The sequence below is a fragment of the Kogia breviceps genome, chromosome 1 (genome assembly GCF_026419965.1).
Source record: "Kogia breviceps isolate mKogBre1 chromosome 1, mKogBre1 haplotype 1, whole genome shotgun sequence".
NCBI lineage: Eukaryota > Metazoa > Chordata > Mammalia > Artiodactyla > Physeteridae > Kogia > Kogia breviceps.
Window position 1 is genome coordinate 180,305,256 of NC_081310.1, and position 24,147 is coordinate 180,329,402.

A 24,147-nucleotide genomic window follows, 5' to 3' on the forward strand; every position below is an offset into this window, starting at 1 on the left:
AATAAATAAATAAAATGCTGTGAATTCAGAACACAATGATAAAAAATAAAAGCCTGGAAAGCAGCTATGATGCCTCATCTTAGAGAATTTTAAAACATGGTAGAAATACCATTTCTCTCCTACAGAGAAACTTTTTAAAGCACGGATATAACTCTACAGATACTAAAGAAACATCAATAGTTGTGATAAAACTTCAGTAAACACCCCAAGGCACAAGTGTTCAAAATGGCCTACTAACTATCCTGGACTGTATCTCTCTTTGAAATTGCAGTCAATAGGAAAACAGAGTTCAATACAAGTGACTGACTTTTCAGTCAAAAAGGTAGATACCAAATCTTTGTGTATCTAGATTTATACTACCTTAACCATGTTGTTACAGAATTTAAAATTTATTATTTTAACTTGCCAACTGGTTCTTTGCTGTATTTGAAGTAACTAACATTCTAGAGCATTAGGTCTCAAAGTGTGGTCTAGGAACTACTAGAGATGCTTCATAGCAATGTCAGAATTACTTTTTATAGTACAAAAGTGTTATTTGCCTTTTCACTCTCATTAGCTCCAAACCGTCAATTCTCCAGTGTCTACAGGGTATGTGATAACAAAACAGATTAAATGCAGAAGCAGGTATGTGAATCCAGCTGTCTTCATTAAACCAGACATTAAAGAGATTTGCAAAATGTAAAACAATGCCACTCTTCTTATTACTCTTTTTTATTTGGGGAGTTATTTTTCATTAAAAAATTTTATTTATGTAACATATAATGGGTTTATTAATGTTATTTTGAAATGAATTAACATTTTTAAATGTCTCTATTTTAATTTGTAATATAGTAAATATCAATAGATATAAATCATACAAACAAAGCTCTTTGAGGCCCTCAGTTATACTTAAGAGTATAAAGGGATCCTGAGGCCAAAAAGTTTGAGAACTGATAAACTAGAGAGCTTATTAGCACACTGAACATGAAAAAAATCAATTTATTCTCAAAGCTTTAATGGAGGTAAGGATAAAACACAAATATCATTTACTAAGAAAAATGTAGGTGATACTCACCAAATGGATCTTCCATGCCACTATTAACCAGTTTAGGGAGGTGGTATATAGTTTCTAAAAAGAGAAAAAAATAAATGATATACTTAAAACATAAAATCCATCACCTTTTATATTTCTTAAAAAATAAACCCAATTCAGTAACACTGATTATAGTTTAAAACTAGAACATTATAGAAATGTACAACTTATTGAGAACATTGCCAACTGGGATTTATTTTAAGGGGCTTGAGGTACAGATATAATAAGTTCCCTTTCCAATCTCCATCTTGAATTTACTAGAGTGTAAGGAAAAAGGCAAGTTAAAAAAAATTTCTTTTTATTTTTTAGGGAGGGGGGACAAAGGGAAGAAGGGAGGGGTGGGGAGGGGGAGAGGGAAGAAGGGAGGAAAGGAAGGAGAGAGCAGCAAAAAGCCAAATTTTTATGCAAAAAAAACCCCAAACAAACAAAACTCACAAAACTCACATAAACATCTGGGAAAGCATATGAGGATATCATAGAATGAAGGAATTGGTTTTGCCTGAGGAAAGTAGAAAGTAGTTCAGTAAGTTAAGAATGCTCAAGTATTAAAATAAAACAAACCAATTTTGAAAAAAGTTGAATAAGTTTAGATATTCAACCTCCCTCACCCTTAATCAAAACAAGGATCGAATCTGCCCAATCTTGCTTTTTTATCTCTGTCATAGTTTTGATCCCAAGGGCACTCCTTAGTTAACAATTTGAATACTAAACTCCAATTCAGAGTCTGCTTTTCAGAGAATATAACCTACTAACAGTTGGGGCTGGCAGTGATCTGAGAAAATTAGGACTGTGAAGGGGTTTTGGAGTTGAATCGCTCACAGACTAGATGGCACTTAGGACCCCACTGGTGGTGGTAGGTAGGTAACCAGATAATCCCTGGCACAAGGTGCTGGTCCAATTCTTAAATTTTCACTAGTGGTGAATAATGATGATCTATCTATGGACAGAATGCTCCAGTTGATTGGATTTATGAGGCACTTGAAGAGTAAGGGGGAGATAACTATAATGACAATGGAATTGAATGGCTATTACTAAACTGAACTGATGCTCTAGAAGAAGATAACAAAAAGCTAAGAGTGATTAACAATCAACTGAAAGTCAAATAAATATGGGGAATTCCCTGGCAGTCCAGCGGTCAGGACTCCATGCTTTCACTGCCAAGGGCCGCAGTCCAGCGGTCAGGACTCCATGCTTTCACTGCCAAGGGCCAGGGCTCAATCCCTGGTTGGGAACTAAAATCCCACAAGCCATGTGGCACAGCCTAAATAAATAAGTAAGTAAGTATCAATAAGTAATTTAAAAAAAGAAAGTCAAATATGAACGCCCCAGGGCCTCCTGATAATTTATAAAGAGGCTCTTTTCTGTGGCAGCAGGAGGAGAGAAAAAGCTGGAAACCAGGCCCAAGAGTTAATCAACAGAGTAGCCGAGCACCAAGAAAGGTTAACTCTCAGCCAAGGGAGGTATGCTATGCCAACGTCAGGGCCCTGACTGGGAAAGAATGAGATCCTAATACATGAGACGGAGACAACTGAGTTGATGCCCCTCCAAAATCTTGAATGCGATAGTGCCCTTGAAACTGCAAAAGTGTCCCACCATCTCTGTAAGAGCTAGCACTCTCCCCGCACTTGAAGATAATGCAGAGGCCTCCCCACCCTGCTCAGTAAACAATGTCCCCTCAGGATCTGCCACCTCCATGCCTCCTAACTTGTAGTAGGTCAAGGCATAACCCAGCCCTGATATTTTGTGCCTGATAAGGTCACAAAGGAATTATACCCAAGGGAGCTGCAAGACTTAGCCAGCATGTACTGGCAGGGGCTAAGTGAGAGCAAATGTGAATTCTGAGGGTGCTTAAACATCAGAACCAGAACATAAAGTTATTGATCACTCTCCGAAGATACAGGATTTAACACCCTGGCAAAAAACTCAGAATATGGTATGAACTTATCACTAGGATGGTGCCTAAAAGCTGGAAAAGTCACGGCCCATGATAAGTAGCAATGACAAAACCGCAGTGGCAGACAGGGGAGGAAGGGATTAAAAGGCTCACTTAGTGAAGTTGGCTTGCTGAAGTGGTCAGAAAAAAGTATTATGTTCCTTGAAATGGCTGGGAGGATATTATAAGGAATGTGCTGGTGAGAGGGGCACCAGCATCATTAAGAAGTTTAAAAGCTGTGGTGGTGCAGTGATCAAGAATCTGCCTGCCAATGCAGGGGACACGACTTCGATCCCTGGTCTGGGAAGATCCCACATGCTGCAGAGCAACTAAGCCCGTGCGCCACAACTACTGAGCCTGTGCTCTGTAGCCCCCGAGCCACAACTACTGAGCCCGTGTGCCAGAACTACTGAAGCCTGCGCGCCTAGAGCCCATGCTCTGCAATGAGAAGCCACTGCAATGAGAAGCCAGCGCACCGTAACGAAGAGCAGCCCCTGCTCGCCGCAACTGGAGAAAGCCCATGCACAGCAACAAAGACCCAACACAACCAAAAAAAAAAAAAATAAAAAAGATTTATTATTTTAAAAAAACAAAAAAACTAATGCCACTGCAGCGGTGATGATAGGACCCTAAAACAAAGGAGACCAGGCCATGGTACTTAATGATTGAAGCCAGATGGAGACACTTACTATAAAAATCAGCAAAGTCAGAGTGGCAGCCAAAGGAATCTGACTCACAGATTTGTGGAGATAGTTAATAAAGCATGGTGTATTTATGAAGCAAAATAGACAAGCAGCTAATAAGAGCACTTCTTTATCTGTAACATCAAAAGAAACCAGGGATGGAAGATCTGGATGCTGAGGTCAGTCCCCTCAATAAAAAAATTTCAGAATCCATGCCCAGTGTCTGAACTTGAGCCAGTTTCAGATCCTGACCCCTTTGACTGAAGAAGGCCAGGTACCCAAGAGAAAAGAACCTGCAACACCAAAGCAAGTATAACAATTCCCTGAGAAACCTATGGCCTAAGAGACCCATATACTATAGGTCTCATGGACTCCATACTCATAAGGTCCCTGCACTTGAAGTTTAATGTTCTACAGTCACTGTCTTAAAATTCTTAATAATTTTATCTATGAATTTCTGCTCCATAAGTGAAACCTGAGGGGGAAAATGAAGCTTGTGCTGGGGGCTTGAAGCCTCAGCTCACACACAGTCCACCTCTTCCTGTCTTCCCAGGAGCGGCCTCTTGGCCACTCCCTTTGGTCCCACCTGGCCATCCTTTCCCTGCCTGGGCTAGGAGTGCCATGTACTTTTGGTGGGCAATTTCTCTCGCCCACTCTCAATCCAGGTGTATTCAGCATGCAAATTATGTAGTCAGCTCTGTCTACGGTCATTTACTCAGGTAACTGTAAACTGTGTAAACGGGAATGCTAACATTTTAAGGACAGGTTGACATTGACACCTGGAGTCTGGAAGTATACTCATGGACTTATGAGGACCAGGAAATAAACTGAGCCCTGGCCAAGATCCAGTTCACAATGGGCCCCCTGGGTGTGTGAACCCTCCTGGTGGTCACTTTCCTGGACCCTGAATGTAAATTGAAATAGACATACCTGGAAATTAGTGAGTCCTTGGCCTATGGGATAGGAGTTATACTGGGGAAGGCCAAGTGGAAGGAAGCCTCTAAAGGTGGGTCTCCCATCTCACCTTCCAAGATAATAAACACAAAAGAAAACAATATTGTATTCTGGGGGCAAGGGAGGGGAGAAGGCAGAAATTAGTGCTACACCCTCAGAGGATGCAGGATTTACCAGTGTGGTCTCGGCAGAAACCAGATAAATCCTGGAGGAAGGTAGATTACCACAAACTCAACCTAATAGTAGCCACAACTGCAGCCATGCCAGATGTGGTATCTTTGCTAGAGCCATAATTGGCTCCAGCCCCAGGAGCACAGCACACAGTCAAAGATCGAAGGAGTAAGTTCTTTTTCTCTTAACCCTTCAAGAAAGTAGGATCAGAAACAATTCACATTCACATGGAATGGATTATAGCATACTTTTACAGGACCATGTCAATTCTGCCACTGTCTCATGTAATATAGTCCTATGATAATATGGACTTCTTGTAGAATATCACTGACCTACTATATTAATAACATCATGCTAATTGGGTCAGATGAACAGGAGGTGGATAGCACACTGAAGGCCTTGACAGAACACATGGACTCCAGAGGGTGAAAGATAAATGCTACAGAGATTCAGGCACCCATTCATCAGTAAAATTTTTATAGGCCCAGTAGTCAGGGGCTTGATAAAACATGCCATTCAAGTAAAGGCATCCAAGTAACCAACTGCATCTTGCACCTCCCGCCATTAAGAGGGAAGCATGACACCCGAGAATACTGCTTTGGCTTTTATATCAGGTGACATAAAAAGTTACAAGTTTCCAGAACAGTAAAGGACTCTGCAGGTCTGGATGGTGAGGCAAACGCTATGGTATTATGGCAAGCCCCAGTGGGAGAATCACTATGAAGACCCCTGGGATCTGGAGCAAGGCCATTCCATTTTCAGTGGAAAATTGTATGCCTTTTGCAAAATAACTCCTGGCATGCTACTGGGTCCTAGCAGATACAGAACACCTGATGATGTGACACCAAGTGACCATTTATCTGGAATTACCCACCATGACCTAGGTTCTATGAGACATACCAAGTCATAAGGTTGGGTGGACCCAGCAATAATTCAGCATTAAGATGAAGGTGACACATCCAGTATCCAGCACAAGTAGGACCAGAAGTCATGAGCATGAGCAGATAGCCCAAACCCTCATATCATCTACCACTGTTGCAAAGTGCCCCTTCATTAGCATATACCTTTGGCCATACTGGGGGGCCCTCACAGCCAGCTGACAAAGGAAAAACCCTCACCTTCTTCACAGATGGCTGTAACTGGGTCCAAGTCAAAAATGGACAGTGGTTGCACTATAACCTCACTCGGGGGTGGCACTGAAGGACAGTGCCCAATGGGCAGAGCTTTAGGCAGACTGTCTACTTTGTGTAGACAGAGAATTGGTTTGAGGTTAAAATATATGTGGACTCACAGGTAAATGTCCTAATGTGCTGGCCAGGGGGCATAAAAGGAGAACGATTAGAAAATTAGGGGGAAAAAAAAAGAAAATTAGGGGAAGAAGGTCTTAAAGTAGAGGCACATGGGAGGATACAAGAAGAGACACATTTGAAGATCTTCATATCACATGTTAACAGTCAACAGAGAATATCTACCATGAAAGAAGCACAAAACAATGAGGTAGACAATGACTCAACCAGTTTATATCAGCCATCTTCTGTCATAGCCTCCCCAGTGCTAGAAAAATGAGCACCTGAAAGAAGGTGGTCATGTGGCAGAGATATATTCTATGCATAGACAACAGTATGAAGTCCTACTTACCAAGTATGCTCTAGCTACTGATGCCAACAAAAGCCCGAATGGCCAGCAACAGGGACAAACACAAAGCTTCCAGTATGACATCTTTCAAGGAAACCAACCAGCCTTTGGATGGCAAGTTGACTGTATTTGGCCCCTTCCACCTGAAAAGGTGAACAATTTATTCTGAAAGAAACAGGGGGACTTCCCTCGTGGTCCAGCTGTTAAGACTCCACGCTCCCAATGCAGAGGGCCTGGGTTTGATCCCTGGTCAGGGAACTAGATCCCTCATGCTGCAAGAAAGATCCTGCATGCTGTAACTAAGACCTGGAGCAGCCAAATAAATAAATAAATTAATTTTTTTTTAAGAAAGAAAGAAATAGGGACATATTCTGGCTGTATGTTTGCCTTTCCTGCCCTCAGGGCTGCAGTGAACAGTACATGAGAGTTAAGGAAATGTTTAATCTACCACTAAGCATCATCCCACATAACATCATTTCATGACAAGGGACCCACTCTGCAGTAAAGTAAGTGCAAGAGAGGGTTCAGGACCATGGGATCTACTGGTGATATATATACAACAACATGTAGAAGCTGCTAACCTAAAAGAGCACTGGAATGGCCTGATGAAGGCACAGCTGAAGCACCAACTCAATGACATATTTTATGACAAAAGAGTACCATCTTCCAGGATGCAATATATACACCAAATCAAAGACCTTTATAAGCTACTGGTCTTCAAAACAGGAAAAATACATGGTTGTGAGAAATGGGGCAGGGTGGGGTAGCATATCCTGTTTAGTATCAATCCCAAAGACCCACCTGGGGAATTTTTGTTTCCTATCTCTGCAACTCTGGGTTCTGCAGAGTTAAAGATCTTGGTCACCAAAAAAGGAATACTTCCACAGGAGACAAGAGTCCCAAGAGGCTATAAGCTACAGCTGTCACCTGGGCACTGTGGAGTCCTCGTATCCAGGGATCATCAGGCAAGAAGAGGAACTATCATCTTGGTAGGGGTAACTAATCCTCATTATCAGAAAGAGGGTTGTTATTCCACACCACAATGAAAATATATTTAAAATTCAGATGATACACTTTGGTGCCTACTGGTATTCCCTTTCCCAATTCTGACAGTACAGTAAACAGATAAGCTGGAAACTCTAACCTGAGAAAAGCATGGTAACCCATGGTTCAGATCCCTCAGGAATGAGGGTTTGGGTCATACCACTAAGTAAAGCCATTGAGACTGGCAGAGATGGTAGCTGAGGGCAAGGGGAATCTGAAATGGAGAGTGGAAAGAGGTAACAATTATTAGTTGTAACCCTGAAACCAGTTGCAGCAGCAGGAGACAAAGTACTAATTTTCCTCTTCTAAGTATTCCCCAGGAAGAGAGGCCCTCCAGCTACTCTCTCAACATATATAAAGAAGTAGATGAGATGAATGAAAATGAAGATGCAAAATACCAAAACTTATGGGATGCAGCTAAAGCAGTGCTTACAGGGAAATTTATAGCTGTAAATACTACATTAAAAAAGAAGAAAGATCTGAAATCAACAACACAATAGTTTACTATAAGATAATAGAAGAAAACCAAAATAAATCAAAAGGAAGGAAATAATAAGGATTAGCATAGAAATTAATGAAATAGAAAGTACAAAAATTAACTCAAAATAGGACTTCCCTGGTGGTCCAGTGGTTAAGACTCCACACTTCCACTGCCGGGGGCACGGGTTTGATCTCTGGTCAGGGAACTAAGATCCCACATGCTGCACGGCGTGGCCAAAACATAAAGTAAATAAAATTTAATTTAATTTTAAAAGTACTTTGAAAAAACTAACTCAAAATAGATAAAAGACCTAAATGTAGGAGCTAAAACTAGAAAGCTCTTAGAAGAAAACATAAGCATAAATTTATGACCTTGGATTAGGCAATGGTTTCTTAGTTATGACACCAAAAGAAAAAAATAAACTTGACATTATCAAAATCAAAAACAGAAAATAACAAGAGTTAGGAGGATGTGGAGAAATTAGAACATTTGTGCATTAGTGGTGGGAATATAAAATGATGCAGCTGCTGGGAAAACAGAATGGTACTTCCTCAAAAAAATTTTTTTTTTTTTGGTACGCGGGCCTCTCACCGCTGTGGCCTCTCCCCTTGCGGAGCACAGGCTCCAGATGCACAGGCTCAGTGGCCATGGCTCACGGGCCCAGCTGGTCTGCGGCATGTGGGATCCTCCCGGACCGGGGCACGAACCCGTGTCCTCTGTATAAGCAGGCTGACTCTCAACCACTGTGCCACCAGGGAAGCCTTCCTCAAAAAAATTTTAAATTAAAAACAATTACCACATGATTCAGCAAGTCTACTCCTGGGTATATACCCCAAAGAATTGAAAGCAGGAAATCAAACAGATATTTGTACTCCTATGTTCATAGCAGCATTATTGACAATAGCCAAAAGGTGGAAACAATCCAAATATCCATCAGTGGATGAATAGGTAAATAAAATGTGGTATGTGTTATTCAGCCTTCATAAGGAATGAAATTCTGACATATACTACAACATGGATGATTATGATAACTGAAATAAGCCAGACACAAAAGGATAAATATTGTATGTTTGCACTTCCATGAAGTACCCAGACTAGCCAAATTCATAGAGGCAGAGAGTTGGATGGTGGTTGCCAGGGGTGGGGGGAGGAGTTGTTTAATGGGTAGAGTTTCAGTTTGGAAAGATGAAAAAGTTCTGTAAATGGATGGTAGTAACATCTGCACAACAATGTGAATATATTTAATGGCACTGAACTGTACCCTTAAAAAATGTTAAAATGGTAAACTTTATATTATGTATATTTTACTACAATTTTAAAAAAAAGAAAGTGCCTGAATCTTGGTAAGTACAGTGAGTTTTATGGCATTTTAACTTGCCTGATTCCCATATCTCCCTCTCCTCACCTAGCTTTGTGGCAGCCTTGAAAACCAAGAGCCTCACAACATTAGTTATTAAAACCAGCAGCCTAGCAACCACTGGAGGGGGCAGAACAAATTTGGAGCTCCCCAAACGCCCCATCCCCAGAGAACTGTTACTATCTGATCTGATAGCACCAAGAAGTTCCATTCTCAGAGTTACTTTATTTGACCTGACTCAGAGCTTGTTTTGTGTGAACAACCTTATACTTAGCACATTTTTCAAAAATAATCAGTGGCAACTGTTTAACATCCCAACTGCCTGAGGCAGTGATGATACCAGTTAGGGCTAACAGGGCACTGACCAAAAAATTTGAATGTTCAGGAATGAGACGTCTATAAGGGGCTTTGAAAAGCTGACATATTCCTGGATATCTACAAGGACACATGCATTTATGGGCTCAGGGAAAGGCTTAAGAAGGCCCTAATCTCTCACCTCTGGCTAACCTTGAGTTTCTGTGCAAGCAGAAAGTGATGGTTAAGGCAAAGTTGTAAACTGCCTGCAGGAACATTGATGGCATACTGCAATATACACAGAGTACCCTTGGCAAAGGCTAGAAAACTTATTGGTTCAAGGCATTTAAGGAAATTTCTGTCTAATCATTAGCTAACCACTAAGTCAACCAAGCAGACACTTCGATATCTGCACAAAACAAAGAATACAGGCTCTACAGATTTAGTCCAGGGAAGTCACTCAACAAACAGCAATGAGAAACCCACAGGAAGGAGGGGAATCTGATTTGCAGACTTGCCACATTATTTTATTTTATTTTTATTTTTTTAAGATTCATTTATCATTTTATTTATTTTATTTATTTTTGGCTGTGTCGGGTCTTAGTTGCGGCACGCAGGATCTTTCGTTGTAGCATGCGGGCTTCTCTCTAGTTGTGGCATGTAGGTTCCAGAGCATGTGGGTTCTGTGGTTTGCGGCACGCAGGCTCTCTAGTTGAGGCGTGTGAGCTCAGTAGCCGTGGCACACGGGCTCAGTTGCCCCACGACATGTGGGATCTTAGTTCCCTGACCAGAGATCGAACCTGCGTCCTCTTCATTGTAAGGCAGATTCCTCACCACTGGACCACCAAGGAAGTCCCGCCACATTATTTTAAATGCTCACTTTTCAATACAAAAATGAGACACACCAACAGGAAAGTATGCTGCATATATAGGAGGAAGAAAGCAATCAATAAAACTGTATCTGAGGAAGCCTAGATGTTGGACTTAACAGACAAAGACTTTTTTTAAAAAAGATAAATTTATTTAATTTATTTTTGGCTGCGTTGGGGTCTTCATTGCTGTGCGTGGGCTTTCTCTAGTTGCGGCGAGCAGGTGCTACTCTTCGTTGTGTTGTGTGGGCTTCTCATCTTGTTGTGGAGCACTGGCTCTAGGAGTGTGGGCTTCAGTAGTTGTGGCACGCGGGCTCAGTAGTTGTGGCACACGGGCTTAGTTGTTCCATGGCGTGTGGGATCTTCCCAGACCAGGGCTCGACCCCATGTCCCCTGCATTGGCAGGCGGATTCTTAACCACTGTGCCACCAGGGAAGCCCTAGACAAAAGACTTTAAATAAGCTATTATAAATATTACAAAGAAAGGAATTCCCTGGCGGTCCAGTGGTTAGGACTCTGCACTTTCACTGCAGAGGGCCCAGGTTTGATCCCTGGTCTGGGAACTAAGAACACACAAGCAAAAATTCAAAGAACTAAAGGGAACCATGCCTAAAGAATTAAAGTATGAGGGACTTCCCTGGTGGTGCAGTGGTTAAGTATCTGCCTGCCAATGCAGGGGACACAGGTTCGAGCCCTAGTCTGGGAAGATCCCACATGCTGTGATGCAGCAACTAAGCCAATCGGCCACAACTACTGAGCCTGCACTCTAGAGCCCGCGAGCCACAACTACTGAAGCCTGTGCGCCTAGAGCCCATGCTCTGCAACAAGAGAAGCCACTGTAACGAGAAGCCCGCACACCACATCAAAGAGTAGTCCCCACTCGCCACCACTAGAGATAGCCCATGTGCAGCAACAAAGACTCAATGTGGCCAAAAATAAATTTAAATTAATTTTTTAAAAAAGAATTAAAGTATGAGAATGATGCCTCATTAAATAGAGAATCTCAACAGAGACAGAAATTATATTTTAAAAAGAAAGAAATAGATTTTTCTAGATAGGCTCAACAGCAGATTTGAGCAGGCAGAAGAATCAGCAAACTCTAAGATAGGTTAATTGAGATTATCCAATATGAGGAACAGAAAGAAAAAAGCATGAAGAAAAATGAACAGAACCTCAGAGAACAAATTATCAAGTATACAAACCACCAAGCATACAAACAACCAAATGGGAGGATGAAGAAACAATGGCCAATAAGTGCCCAAATATGATGAAAAACACATCCAAGAAACTAAATAAAGTTATGTAGGATAAACACAAAGTGATCCACACTTATGTTCAAGTGCTGAAAGAAAAAGACTGTCAACTGAGAATTCTGTATCCAGCAAAACTATGCTTCTAAAACACAGGAGAAATTACAACATTCCCAGATAAACAAAAACTTAAAGCATTCATTAGTAGCAGACATGCCTACAAGAAATACTAAAGGGAGACTTTTATGCTGACATAAAGAGATACCAGACAGTAACTAGAATCCACAGGAAGAAATAGAGTACCAGTAAGGTAACTACATAGATAAATATAAAAATAAAGAAGACAGTATAGGGACTTCCCTGGTGGTCCAGCAGTTAAAACTATGTGCTTCCACTTCAGGGGGCAGAGGTTCAATCCCTGGTCAGGGAACTAAGATCCCACATGCCAGGTGGCACACCTCTCCCAAAAGAAGAAGACAGTATAAATGTATTTTTAATTTCTTCTTCTATCTAATTTAAAAAACAATGCATAAAGCAATAACTATAAAGCCATGTTAATGGGCTTGTAATATATAAATATATAATTTATATGAGAATAAAGCACCAAGAAGGGGAGAAGGAGCTAAGCTACACTGGAGAAATTTTTTTGTACACTACTGAAATTAAGTTGGTATTAATCTAAACTAGATTGTTTTAAGGTAAAATGTGAATTATAATCCCCAGAGCAACCACTAAAACTAGCTGGGAAGTCAAATTAGTAAGAGTGTTAACCTTCTAAGAACAAGTACAAAAGAAATTAGAAAATATGTCACTAATATGGGCAACAGTCATTAGAAACCTCAATACAGTGTGTTCATTTGTGTAAACAAAGCTCCATCCAACCTCTCATGCCAACAGATCTGAGGTTAGCACTTTTTTTTGATATGTACTCGGCACTGGATAAATATCTGATAAACAAGTGAAATGGCAACAATAACGAAAAACTGAAAATCTGAAATGGTTAATGAAAGTAACAGGATTTACACGCAGATTGAGAAGGGAGAATCAGTAGTACCTCAACTGTTAATCACATTATCACTAGATAATAGGGATGATGATCCTGGGTTAGCTGATGTAAAGTTTCAATTAAAATACCCCTGGGGGGACGTCCCTGGTGGTCTAGTGGTAAAGAATCTGCCTTCCAATGCAGGGAACACTGGTTCGTTCCCTGGTGGGGGAACTAACATTCCACATGCCGCAGGGCAACTAAGCCCGCGTGTGCCACAACCACTGAGCTCGCGCACCTCAACGAGAGTCCACTTGCCGCAAACTACAGAGCCCATGCGCTTTGGAGCCTGCAGGCCACAGCTACAGAGCCCACACGCCATGGAGCCTGCATGCCACAACTAGAGAGAGAAAACCCATACACCACAACTAGAGAGAAACACATGCACCACAACTAGAGAGAAGCCCACATGCCGCAACCAAAGATATCCCACATGCTGCAACTATGACCCAACACAGCCAAGAACATAAATAAAAAACAAACAAACAAAAAACACACCTGGGACTTTCCTGGTGGCCCAGTGGGTAAGGCTCCACGATCCCAACGCAGGGGGCCCAGGTTCGATCCCTGGTTGGGGAACTAGATCCTGCATGCATGCCGTAACTAAGGAGTCCGCATGCCGCAACTAAGACCCGGCAAAGATAAAATAAAACAAACAAATGCACCCCTGTCCTCAGAGAATCACAAACAGAAGGGTATCTTATTGAAGAATCCTGTGTAGTCTTTGCAGAAAATGAGACTACTTTGTGTTGCCATCTAAATGAATGCCCGTGCAAGACAGAAATATTCCCATGGCTTCTATAACCGTCTATGTGCAGAAGATGCCCAAACGTATACATATGCTCAGTCCAGATCCCTCTCAAAAGCTCATGGTAAAAGCCAAAGTACTTCCTTTTTTTTTTAATTTTTAAATTTATTTTTTATTTTTTGACCACACTGGGTCTTCGTTGCAGTATGCAGGCTCTTCGTTGCAGGCTTCTCTTTAGTTGTGGCACGCAGGCTCAGTAGTTGTAGTGCGCACGCTCTAGAGCATGCGGGCTCAGTAGTTGCGGTGCACAGCTTCTCTCTAGTTGCGGCATGCAGGTTTAGTTGCCCTGCGGCATGCAGGATCTTAGTTCCCCGACAAGGGATCGAACCCACGTCCCCTGCATTGGAAGGTGGATTCTTAACCACTGGACCACCAGGGAAGTCCCAAAGTACTTTCAATAGATGACCATGCTCACATACCCCCATCATGCTCAACTATGCTCTCCCTCCCTCACTAAAACTTCAGGCAGGTGAGCCTCCTTGCTGTTCCTTGAATCTGCCAGGCACGCTCAAGGCCTTTACACTTGCTATTCACTCTGTAATGCTCATTCCCCAGATATTCATTCCTCAATTCCTTTAGTTCTTTGCTCAAGTGTTGCCTTCTTAGTGAAGCCTTCCTTTAATATCCTACTTTTTAAAAAAAATATTTATTTATTTGGCTGCTTCAGGTCTTAGTTGCGGCATGCAGGATCTTTCTTGCAGCATGCGGGATCTTTCGTTGTGGTGCGTGGGCTTCTCTCTAGTTGTGGTGTGTGGGCTCCAGAGCACGCGGCTCAGTAGTTGCAGTGCGCAGGTTCTCTAGTTGGGGCACGCGGCCTCAGTAGTTGGGGCACATGGGCTTAGTTGCCCCACGGCATGTGGGATCTTAGTTCCCTGACCAGGGATTGAACCCGCGTCCCCTGCATTGGAAGGCAGATTCTTAACCACTGGACCACCAGGGAAATCCCTATCATCCTACTTTATTTTATTTTATTTTATTTTTTTCTGGTACGCGGGCCTCTCTCACTGTTGTGGCCTCTCCTGTTGCGGAGCACAGGCTCCGGACGTGCAGGCTCAGTGGCCATGGCTCACGGGCCCAGCCGCTCCGTGGCATGTGGGATCTTCCCGGACCAGGGCATGAACCCGTGTCCCCTACATCGGCAGGCAGACTCTCAACCACTGCGCCACCAGGGAAGCCAATCATCCTACTTTATTTTTTTATTATTATTATTTTTTCTATAGTACGCGGGCCTCTCACTGTTGTGGCCTCTCCCATTGCGGAGCACAGGCTCCGGACGCGCAGGCTCAGCGGCCATGGCTCACGGGCCCAGCCGCTCAGCGGCATGTGGGATCTTCCCGGACCGGGGCACATACCCGTGTCCCCTGCATTGGCAGGCGGATTCTCAACCACTGCGCCACCAGGGAAGCCCCATCCTACTTTAAATTGCAATCACCAGCATCACCCCATTCTACCCTGCTTTATCTCTTTTCCCAGCTTTATATTTCAAAGAGCACTTATCTTCTACATATTGTATAAATTTACTTTTAAAATTGTGTTTATCATCTCCTCTCACTAAAATACAAGCTTTTTCAGGACAAGTATTTTGCCTATTTTTGTTCACTGCTATATCTCTATAACACCTAGAATAGTACCTGGAAAATAGTAAGTGCTCAATAACAAATATATTTTGAATGAATGAGCTCCAAATATATATATACACACACACACACACCCAACTCACTAAACATTTCCACTTAGATATCCACAAACCTCCATTCAACATGCACAAAACAATTCATTATCTACCTTCCACTCATCCTTACTCCTTCCCCTTCGTACAATTTCCTACCTTACCACCACCCACCTAGTTGCCCAAACCAGAAATCTCATCCTCCACATCACGTGACATATTTCCAAAACATATTTCATATCTATCTCTTCATCTCCACTGCCTGAAGACACAATAGAATCCAAAATAGTCTCACTGCCTCTGGACTTATTCCTCTCTAACCTAGGTACCACAGCTCCAATAATTAATTCTTAAAGTGTTCCCTAAACTGGGGTCTATGCACCTCTTAGAGCCCTTGCTTTCTTCCTACTTCAACTGAGGTAGTCTATTGCAGGAACCTCCTCTTCTTCCTGACCTCTAAACATTGCAGAGCTCCAGATTTGGCCCCTGAATCTCATCTCTTTACTATCTTCACTCTCTCCTTCCCTAGAACATCACTGGCATTTTGGCTGAGACAATTCTTTATTGAGTAATGTCCCATACATTGCAGGACATTTAGCAATCCTCACTTAGTATCCTTTACCCCAGCACATTAAGTGCCCATTGCCTCCTCAGTTATTATGACACCCAAAACCATCCCCCTAAATTTCTAAATCCTCCTAGAGATGTAGTAACACCCCAAATATGAACCCTGACTAGTCATCTTATCCACCTCTATAGCTTTAAATACTATATATATACTGATGACTCCCAAATTCATATTTCTAGATTGAATCTCTCTCTTTAACTTCAGACTGGTATATTCAGTCTACACAATACTTTTACTTAGAAATCTAGTAAGTCTCTCAAACATGTTATACTTTAAAAACCAAACTCTTTGATTCCTGATTCCTGTTCCTCACCTGCCTTCTATAACTGGCGCAATAAAATATTATCACAAACAATCATGTACCATAAATGGACAACATAGAAGAAATGGACAAATTCCTAGAAACGTACAATCTCACAAGACAGATTATCAGAAAGAAATAGAAAATATAAACAGACCAGTTACTAGTAATGAAACTGAGTCAGTGATTTTTAAAAATTCCCAACAAACAAAAGTCCAGGATCAGAAGGCTTCACAGGTAAACTCTACCAAACGTTTAGAGAAGAGTTAATACCTACCCTTCTCAAACTATTCCAAACAATTGCTGAGGAAGAAATGCTTCCGAATTCATTCTATGAGGCCAGCAACGTCCTGATACCAAAACCAGACAAAGATATCACAAAAAAGAAAATTACAGGCCAATATCACTGATGAACATAGATGCAAAAATCCTCAAAAATATTAGCAAACCAAATTCAACAATACATTAAAAGGATCATAGGGATTCCCTGGTGGTGCAGTGGTTGAGAGTCCGCCTGCCGATGCAGGGGACGCGGGTTCGTGCCCCGGTCCGGGAGGATCCCACATGCCGCGGAGCGGCTGGGCCCGTGAGCCATGGCGGCTGAGCCTGCGCGTCCGGAGCCTGTGCTCCGCGACGGGAGAGGCCACAACGGTGAGAGGCCCATGTACTGAAAAAAAAAAAAAAAAGGATCATACACCATGATCAAGGGGAATTTATCCCAGAATGCAGGATGGTTCAATGTCTGCAAATCAATCAATGTGATGCATCACATTAACAAATTGAAGAATAAAAATCACGATTGTCTCAACAGATGCAGAAAACGTTTTTGACAAAATTCAACATCTGCTTATGATAAAAACTCTCCACAAAGTGGATGTAGAAGGAACATACCTCAACATAATAAAGGCCAGTTTTGACAAGCCCACAGCTAACATCATACTTAACAGTGAAAAGCTGAAAGCATTTCCTCTAAGATCAGGAACAAGACAAGGATGCCCACTCTCACCACTTTTATTCAACATAGATTGGAAGTCCTAGCCACAGCAATCAGACAAGAAATAGAAAGAAAAGGAATCCAAACTGGAAAGGAAGAAGTAAAACTGTCCCTGTTTGCAGATGACATGATGTTATACATAGAAAATCCTAAAGACACCAACAAAAAACTACCAGAACTCACCAGCAAATTCAGTAAAGTTGCAGAATACAAAATATACAGAAATCTGTTCCACTTCTTTACACTAACAATGAAATATCAGAAAGAGAAATTAAGAAAACAATCCCATTTATAATAGCATCAAAAAGAATAAATTTTAGGAATAAATCTAACTAAGGAGGTAAAAGAACTATACTTGAAATACTGTAAGATCCTGGGGCTTCCCTGGTGGTGCAGTGGTTGAGAATCCGCCTGCCGAAGCAGGGGACATGGGTTCGTGCCCCGGTCCGGGAAGATCCCACATGCCACAGAGCGGCTGGGCCCGTGAGGCCATGGCCACTGAGCCTGTGCGTCCGGAGCCTGTGCTCCGCAACGGGACAGGCCACAACAGGGAGAGCCCCGCATACCACAAAAAAAAAAAAAAAAAAAAAAAAGAAATACTATAAGATCCTGATGAAAAACTGAAGACTACACAAACAGATGGAAAGATACACCATGCTCATGGATTGGAAGAATTAATACTGTTAAAATGACCATACTACTCAAGGCAATCTACAGATTCAGTGCATCCCTACCAAAATACCCATGGCATTTTTCACAGAACTGGAACAAATAATTCTAAAATTTGTATGGAAACAAAAGACCACGAATAGCCAAAATTGTCTTGAGAAAGAAGAACAAAGCTGGAGGTATCACATTCCCTGATTTCAAACTATAATACAAAGCTAATCAAAGCAGTATGGCGCTGGCAGAAAAACAGACACATATATCAATGGAACAAAACAGAGAGCCCAGAAATGAACCCATACTTATTGGGCAATTAATCTACACCAAAGGAGGCAAGAATACACAATAGGGAAAAGACAGCCTCTTCAATAATGGTGCTGGGAAATCTGGACAGCTATATGCAAAAGAATCAAACTGGACTACTTTCTCACACCATGCACAAAAATAAATTCAAAACAGAGTAAAGACTTAAATGTAAGACTCGAAACCATAAAAATTCTAGAAGAAAACACAGGCAGTACACTCCTTAACATCGGTCTTAGTAAAATGTTTCTTTTGTTTGTTTGTTTGTTGCGATACACAGGCCTCTCACTGTTGTGGCCTCTCCCGTTGCGGAGCACAGGCTCCAGACGCGCAGGCTCAGCAGCCATGGCTCACGGGCCCAGCCGCTCCGCGGCATTTGGGATCTTCTCGGACTGGGGCACGAACCCGTGTCCCCTGCATTGGCAGGCGGACTCTCAACCACTGTGCCACCAGGGAAGCCCAGTAATATGTTTTTTATCAAACTAAAAAGCTTTTGCACATCAAAGGAAACTGTCAACAAAACGAAAATGCTGCCTACTGAATGAGAGAAGATATTTGCAAACAAAATATTCTGTAAGAGATTAATATCCAAAATATACAAAGAACTCATACAACTCAACATCAAAAAAAACAACTTGATTAAAAAATGGGCAGAGGATCTCAATAGATATTTCTCCAAAGACATATAGATGGCCAACAAGTACATGAAAAGATGTTCAACATCACTAATCATCAGGGAAATGCAAATCAAAATCACAATGAGATAGCACTTCATACCTGTCAGAATGGCTATTAACAAAAAGACAACAAATAACAAGTGTTAGCAAGGATATGGAGAAAAGGGAACCCTCATGCACTATTGGTGGGAATGTAAGTTGGTGCAGACATGGAAAACAGTATGGAGATTCCTCAAAAAATTAAAAACAGAGCTACCATGTGATCCAGCAATTCCTACTCCTGGGTATTTATCCAAAGAAAACAAAAACACGAATTAGAAAAGATATATACACCCCTATGTTCGTTGCAGCATTATTTACAACAGCCAACATATGGAAGCAACCTAAGTGCCCATCAATAGATGAATGGATAAAGAAGATGTGGTACACACACACAGACACACACACACACACACACACACACACTCTCACACACTGGAATATTAATCACCTATAAAAAATAATGAAAACTTGCCATTTGTGACAACGTGGTTGGGACAAGAGACTTTAATGAGAAGTGAAAAAGATAAATACTATATGAGTTCACTTATATGAGGAATCTAAAAAGCAAAATAAACGAACAAACAGAACAAAACAGACAGAGTCATAGATACAGAGAACAAACAGGTGGTTGCCAGAAGGGAGGGAGGTGTGGGGAGGAGAGAAATAGGTGAGGAAGATTAAGAGGTAAAAATTTCTAGCTATAAAACAAATGAGTTATAGGTATGAAATGTACCACTGGGGAATATAGTCAATATAATTATGTAATATCTTCGTATGGTGACAGACAATAACTAGACTTATTGTGGTGATAGTTTTGAAATGTATAGAAATATCAAATCACTATGTTGTGTAACAGAACCATAGTGTTGTAGGTCAATTATACTTCAAAAAATAAACAAACAAACTCACAGAAAAAGAGATCAGATTTGTGGTTACCAGAGGCTGGGGTAGGGGGTGGGGGTGGGTCTGGTTGCAGGCAGTCAAAAGGTACCAAACTTCTAGTTGTAAGATAAATAAGTACTAGGGATGTGACATAAAACGTGACAAATATTGTTCACACGGCTCTATGTTATATATGAAAGTTGTTAAGAGTAAATCCTAAGAGTTCTCATCACAAGGAAAAAGATTTTTTTTCTTTTTCTTTACTTCTGTATCCACATGAGATGATGGATGTTCACTAAACTTATTGAGGTAATCATTTCATGATGTATTTAAGTCAAATCATTATATGGTACGCCCAACACTTAATACAGTGCTATATGCCAATTATATCCCAATAAAACTGGAAGAAAAAACAAAACAGATAAAACCTCATGTTCTGGACTTCCCTGGTGGCACAGTGGTTAAGAATCCACCTGCCAATTTTTCACAGAACTAGAACAAAAAATCTCACGATTTGTATGGAAACACAAAAGACCCCAAATAGCCAAAGCAATCTTGAGAAAGAAAAACGGAGCTGGAGGAATCAGGCTCCCTGACTTCGGACTATACTACAAAGCTACAGTAATCAAGACAGTATGGTACTGGCACAAAAACAGAAATATAGATCAATGGAACAGGATAGAAAGCCCAGAGATAAACCCACGCACACATGGTCACCTTATCTTTGATAAAGGAGGCAAGAATATACAGTGGAGAAAAGACAGCCTCTTCAATAAGTGGTGCTGGGAAAACTGGACAGCTACATGGAAAAGAATGAAATTAGAACACTCCCTAACACAATACACAAAAATAAACTCAAAATGGATTAAAGACCTACATGTAAGGCCAGACACTATCAAACTCTTATTAGAGGAAAACATAGGCAGAACACTCTATAACATAAACGACAGCAAGATCCTTTTTTTTTTTTTTTTTTTTTTTTTTTTTTTCGTTATGCGGGCCTCTCACTGTTGTGGCCTCTCCCGTTGCGGAGCACAGGCTCCGGACGCACAGGCTCAGCGGCCATGGCTCACGGGCTTAGTTGCTCCGCGGCATGTGGGATCTTCCCGGACCAGGGCACGAACCCGTGTCTCCTGCATCGGCAGGCGGATTCTCAACCACTGCGCCACCAGGGAAGCCCGCAAGATCCTTTTTGACCCACCTCCTAGAGAAATGGAAATAAAAACAAAAAAAAAAACAAATGGGACCTAATGAGACTTCAAAGCTTTTACACAGCAAAGGAAACCATAAACAAGACGAAAAGACAACCCTCAGAATGGGAGAAAATATTTGCTTTTTTGTTTTGTTTTTTGGGTTTTTTTGCGTTACACAGGCCTCTCACTGCTGTGGCCTCTCCCGCTGCAGAGCGCAGGCTCAGCTGCCATGGCCCACGGGCCCAGCTGCTCCGCGGCATGTGGGATCCTCCCGGACCGGGGCACGAATCTGCGTCCCCTGCATCGGCAGGCGGACTCCCAACCACTGTGCCACCAGGGAAGCCCCGGGAGAAAATATGTGCGAATGAAGCAACTGATAAACGTTTAATCTCCAAAATTTACAAGCAGCTCATGCAGCTCAATATTAAAAAAACAAACAACCCAATCCAAAAGTGGGCAGAAGACCTAAATAGACATTTCTCCAAAGAAGATATACAGATTGTCAACAAACACATGAAAGAATGCTCAACATCATTAATAATTAGAGAAATGCAAATCAAAACTACAATGAGATATCATCTCACACTGGTCACAATGGCCATCATCAAAAAATCTACAAACAATAAATGCTGGAGAGGGTGTGGAGAAAAGGGAACCCTCTTGCATTGGTGGTGGGAATGTAAATTGATACAGCCACTATGGAGAACAGTATGGAGGTTCCTTAAAAAACTACAAATAGAACTACCATACGACCCAGCAATCCCACTACTGGGCATATACCCTGAAAAAACCATAATTCAAAAAGAGTCATGTAACACAATGTTCACTGCAGCTCTATTTACAATAGCCAGGACATGGAAGCAACCTAAGTGTCCATCGACAGATGAATGAATAAAGATGTAGCATATATATATACAATGGAATATTTCTCAGCCATAAAAAGAAATGAAATTGAGTTATCTGTAGTGAGGTGGATGGACCTAGAGTCTGTCATACAGAGTGAAATACGTCAGAAAGAGAAAAACAAATACAGTATGCTAACACATATATATGGAATCTAAAAAAAAAAAAAAAGAAAAAAAGGTCATGAAGAACCTAGGGGCAAGATGGGAATAAAGACGCAGACCTACTAGAGAATGGACTTGAGGACATGCGGAGGGGAAAGGGTAAGCTGGGACAAAGTGAGAGAGTGACATGGACATATATACACTACCAAATGTAAAACAGATAGCTAGTGGTAGCTAGTGGGAAGCAGCCGCATAGCACAGGGAGATCAGCTCGGTGCTTTGTGACCACCTAGAGGGGTAGGATAGGGAGGGTAGGAGGGAGGGAGACGCAAGAGTAAAGAGACATGGAAGATATATGTATATGTATAACTGATTCACTTTGTTATAAAGCAGAAACTAACACACCATTGTAAAGCAATTATACTCCAATAAAGATGTTAAAAAAAAAAAGAAAAAAAAAGAATCTGCCTGCCAATGCAGGGGATACGGGTTCGAGCCCTTGTCCTGGAAGATCCCACATGCCGTGGAGCAACTAAGCTCTTGCACCGCAACTACTGAGCCCGCACTCTAGAGCCCGCGAGCCACAGCTACTGAAGCCTGTGCGTCTAGAGCCTGGGCTCGGAAACAAGAGAAGCCACCACAACGAGAAGCCCACGCACCACAATGAAGAGAAGCCCCTGCTCGCCACTAGAGAAAGCCCGCGTGCAGCAATGGAGACCCAACAAAGCCAAAAATAAATAAATAAAAAAAATTTTTTTTTAATTAAAAAAAAAATCTCATGTTCTATATGTTCAATATTAAAAATAACAAGAACTTGGGCAATACATGTAGAGCACTTACAGAAAGAGGTGGCACATGCATTAGCTATTTTGTATCATCATTTCAATAAAATGGCAACTTAAGTTTTCCAGTTGCTTGGGACTAAAGGAAAAATAGCATCATATTTATTACTGTATTAGCCTTATCAGTTCCAAGACATGATAAAGACATTTTTTTAAAAACTTAAAGCACAAGTGTCACTATTTTGTGCAGACAAAAAGGCTGCAGAGCATCCTGAGGGAATGGTGCAGATCCTATTACTTTTAACATCATAAATCCTCTGAGGCAAAGGGAACTATGTAACCACATCTGTCTAAGCCAAACAAGAGATCTGTTTCAGTAACTCCTGACCTTTTAACTTCTGATTCTAATATCAGAGTCTCACATACTCCTTTGCTCTTACGATGGTGTCCTCTCCAGATGTCTCTGTATTAAATCTATCTGAAGCCACAGATATTCTTTATCAAGCTGAGGAGGAGCTGTAATTTCTCTCATCTGAAATACTCTGCATTTAAAACTCCTAATATGAATAATGGCTATAATGACTAAATATTTATTATATAACATTAAAAATGAACTACAGACATGCCTATCAACATGGATGAACGCACCAATATGATGTTGGGTAAATAAAGCAGCAGAATTCAGCAGCGTGAGATCAATGATAAAAAGTTTAAAATAGGCAAAATAATGGAATGTTTAGGGATACATAAATAAGTGTAAAAAAGCATGAAGACATACACTAGAATGATAAACATCAATTTTAGGGGTGTGATTTAATCTAGGCAGGAGAAAGGAAATGCAATCAAGGGGAATATGGGACTTTAATTCTACTGGTAATGTTTTTGTTCTTAATCTGAGTGCTTGGTACACAAGTTAACTTGTTTTAGTATTCTTTTTTATTTAGATTTCAGAAATTTAATAAAATAAATAAGTGTATATAAAATGTATGTGTACAGTTTAAAGATAAAAATTAAATCAATACTCAGTTTAATAAATAGAAGTTGTTTAGTCAAAATTCCAATCTTTTCCTTTAAAGTCTAGGCTTTTTCTGTTTTAAAAATTTTATAAAAACTGAGATAAGACATTTTCTTCTGGGGAATTCTCTGGTGGTCCAGTGGTTAAGGACTCGGCGCTTTCACTGCCAGGGGCCCAGGTTCAATCCCTAGTCGGGGAACTAAGATCCTGCAAGATGTGCGGCATGGCCCACCCCCTACCCCCCCAATTTTTTTTTCTTCTAAATATTTTAAAATTTTACCTTTCCCATTTAGGTCATTAATGCAACTGGAATTGATTTTTATGTATGGTATTAGATAGGGATCCATTTTTTTCTTACGGCTAACAAATGATCTCAGTTAATTACTGAATAA

At 41.2% G+C, this 24,147-nt stretch overlaps 1 protein-coding gene across 13 annotated transcripts in view; it reads right to left on the reverse strand.

The window, feature by feature from the left end:
• Window positions 1-24,147, reverse strand: part of PHACTR4 (phosphatase and actin regulator 4) — a 120,826-nt gene that overhangs the window by 75,484 nt on the left and 21,195 nt on the right. For 7 of the 13 annotated variants that reach the window (XR_010836623.1, XR_010836622.1, XM_059036099.2 and 4 more), the window contains exon 2: window positions 1,055-1,108. The exons of 1 other annotated variant lie outside the window; for it this stretch is intronic. Coding sequence is in view for 7 of the 12 variants with exons in the window: in XM_059036099.2 (XP_058892082.1) it covers window positions 1,055-1,070 (16 nt within the window). In the remaining 5 variants the exon portion in view is untranslated. Of the gene's footprint in view, window positions 1-1,054; window positions 1,109-1,516; window positions 1,572-6,451; window positions 6,592-16,471; window positions 16,545-24,147 lie in introns of those variants that run through there. 5 more of the 13 variants (XM_067013662.1, XM_059036054.2, XM_067013671.1 and 2 more) reach the window with 4 other exon arrangements.